Source organism: Asparagus officinalis, chromosome 5, assembly GCF_001876935.1.
Source record: "Asparagus officinalis chromosome 5, Aspof.V1, whole genome shotgun sequence".
Taxonomy (NCBI): Eukaryota; Viridiplantae; Streptophyta; class Magnoliopsida; order Asparagales; family Asparagaceae; genus Asparagus; species Asparagus officinalis.
In genome coordinates, this window is record NC_033798.1 from 45,451,467 (window position 1) to 45,454,030 (window position 2,564).

The 2,564-nt window shown below is 46.7% G+C and overlaps 1 protein-coding gene across 1 annotated transcript in view; it reads left to right on the top strand.

The window, feature by feature from the left end:
• LOC109841783 overlaps positions 1-2,215 on the top strand; it is a 17,228-nt gene extending 15,013 nt beyond the window's left edge. The window contains exon 6 of the mRNA XM_020410724.1: positions 1,097-2,215. Within this exon, the coding sequence (XP_020266313.1) occupies positions 1,097-2,215 (1,119 nt within the window). The remainder of the gene's footprint in view (positions 1-1,096) is intronic.

Below are 2,564 nucleotides of genomic sequence, written 5' to 3' on the forward strand. Positions count from 1 at the left end.
GCAGCTTTTTGGGTTTAGCTGGATATTACAGGAAGTTCATTCAGGACTTCTCGAAGATTGCGACGCTGATTACACGCCTTACGAAGAAGGGTGTACAGTTTATATGGAGTATGGAGTGCCAGCAGGCATTCGATATTTTGAAGACTAAATTGACTATGGCGCCAGTTCTGACTATCCCGACCAGTGACAGGACATTCGTTGTCTATACAGATGCATCGTTGGCAGGCTTAGGAGGCGTATTGATGCAGACTCAGAGGGTAGGAGCCTATATCTCTCGACAGTTGAGGGTGCATGAGCAGAACTATCCCACTCATGACTTGGAGTTAGCAGCGGTGGTGTTTGCATTGAAGTCATGGAGGCACTACTTATATGGAGTACAGTTTGAGTTATTCACAGACCATCAGAGTCTGAAGTACCTCTTTTCTCAGAAGGAACTCAATCAGAGGCAGAGGAGGTAGATTGAGTTTATCAAGGACTACGAGTTCGCGATTCAGTATCATCCAGGGAAGGCGAACGTCGTAGCAGATGCTTTGAGTAGGAAGCGTCGACATCGGGTTGCGGCTTTGAGATGTTCATTGTACAGAGACCTTATCACTCTTAGTCAGTTTGATTTTAGACCCGACGTTGGAGGAACCAGTGCATTTTTGGGAGCTGTATCAGTGCAGCCATCTTGGAGTGACAGAGTTGTCAGAGCTCAGTCGGGAGACTCTTGGATTCAAATCCGAAAGGAGGAGATTTCCAAGGAGCCTAAGGCTGATTGGACCATTGGAGCAGATGGAGGCCTACGGATGAAGGGTAGGTTGGTTATGCCAGCTAGTGCAGAGCTGAAGAGGGAATTATTTGATGAGGCGCACCGTACTCGGTACACAGTACATCCAGGGACCACAAAGATGTACAAGGACCTGAAGAGACATTTCTGGTGGAGCGGCATGCGTAGAGAGGTTGCAGACTATGTGGCTAGATGTTTCACCTGTCAGCAGGTGAAGGCAGAGCATCAGAGACCGGTAGGGATTTGAAGAGATATTTCTGGTGGAGCGGTATGCGTAGAGAGGTTGCAGACTATGTGGCTAGATGTTTCACCTGTCAGCAGGTGAAGGCAGAGCATCAGAGACCGGTAGGGACACTTCAGCCCTTGCCTATTCCGGAGTGGAAGTGGGCGGATATTTCCATGGACTTCATAGTGGGATTGCCGAAGTCAAAGAAGGGGAATGATTCGGTTTGGGTGATAGTGGACCGGTTGACGAAGTCAGCCCATTTCATCCCGGTGAGGACCACTTATACAGCTGAGTCTTATGCGAGGATCTTCATTCGGGAGATAGTTCGACTTCACGGAGTGCCAGATACGATCGTATCAGATCGGGGATCGGTTTTCACTTCACACTTTTGGAGGAGTTTTCAGGACTCATTTGGCAGCACGCTATCTTATAGCAGTGTATTTCACCCCCAGACGGATGGCCAGACAGAGAGGGTGAATCAGGTGTTGGAGGACATGTTGCGGGCATGTGTCATTGACTTCCAAGGCAGTTGGGAGGATCATATTCCACTAGCAGAGTTCGCTTATAACAACAGTTATCAAGCGACGATCGGTATGGCCCCGTATGAAGCATTGTATGGGAGACCTTGTAGATCACCGATATGTTGGGCCGAGCCGGAGGACAGCTTGATGCTTGGGCCAGAGCTAGTGAGGCAGACTACTGAGAAGGTAGCTTTGATCAGAGAGCGGATTCTAGCCGCTCAGAGTCGGCAGAAGAGCTATGCAGATAAGAGGCGAAGACCCCTAGAATTTCAGATTGGGGATCAGGTTATGCTGAAGGTATCGCCTATGAAAGGCGTACAGCGATTCGGGAGGCGAGGGAAGCTTGCACCGAGATATATTGGACCTTTCCGGATTTTGGAGTGCATTGGAGCTGTATCATACAGACTAGATCTTCCAGCTTCTATGTCTAGTATACACAATGTATTCCACATTTCTATGCTCAAGAAACACTTGCACGATGAGGAGCGGCAACGAGTGTTGGATGCACCGGAGATCGAGCTTAGGGATGATTTGTCGACTATTGAGATTCCAGTGGCCATACTTGCTAGAGAAGACAAGAGACTCAGGAACAAGGTGATTCCATTGGTAAAAGTTCAATGGAACCGAAGTGGAGTAGAGGAAGCTTCTTGGGAGCGCGATGAGGACATGCGATGCGACTACCCACACTTGTTCGAGTAGGTAAAACCGATATGACTTCTTACTTGAATAATTATATTATGTTTTGATACTTATATTTAACACTAGAATGAGGGTACTTTTACTTAATTCTTAATCTTTCGGAACACGTGGTATATACATGGGGGGTTCCTTGTTTGGATTTTTCGCCCGACGTACTAGTTCCGTTAGATTAGGGGTTAGGTAACAATATCATCATTTTAGATCGTTAAATATGAATATCGCTGTGTGCTAACTAGAATTCGGTATTATAAAATGTGTATGTGTGCGGGTTAGATTTAACCCTTGTCATGTCTTTCTTGTATCTTTATGAGTTAGATATGATTTCTGAATTTCGAGGACGAAATTCCTT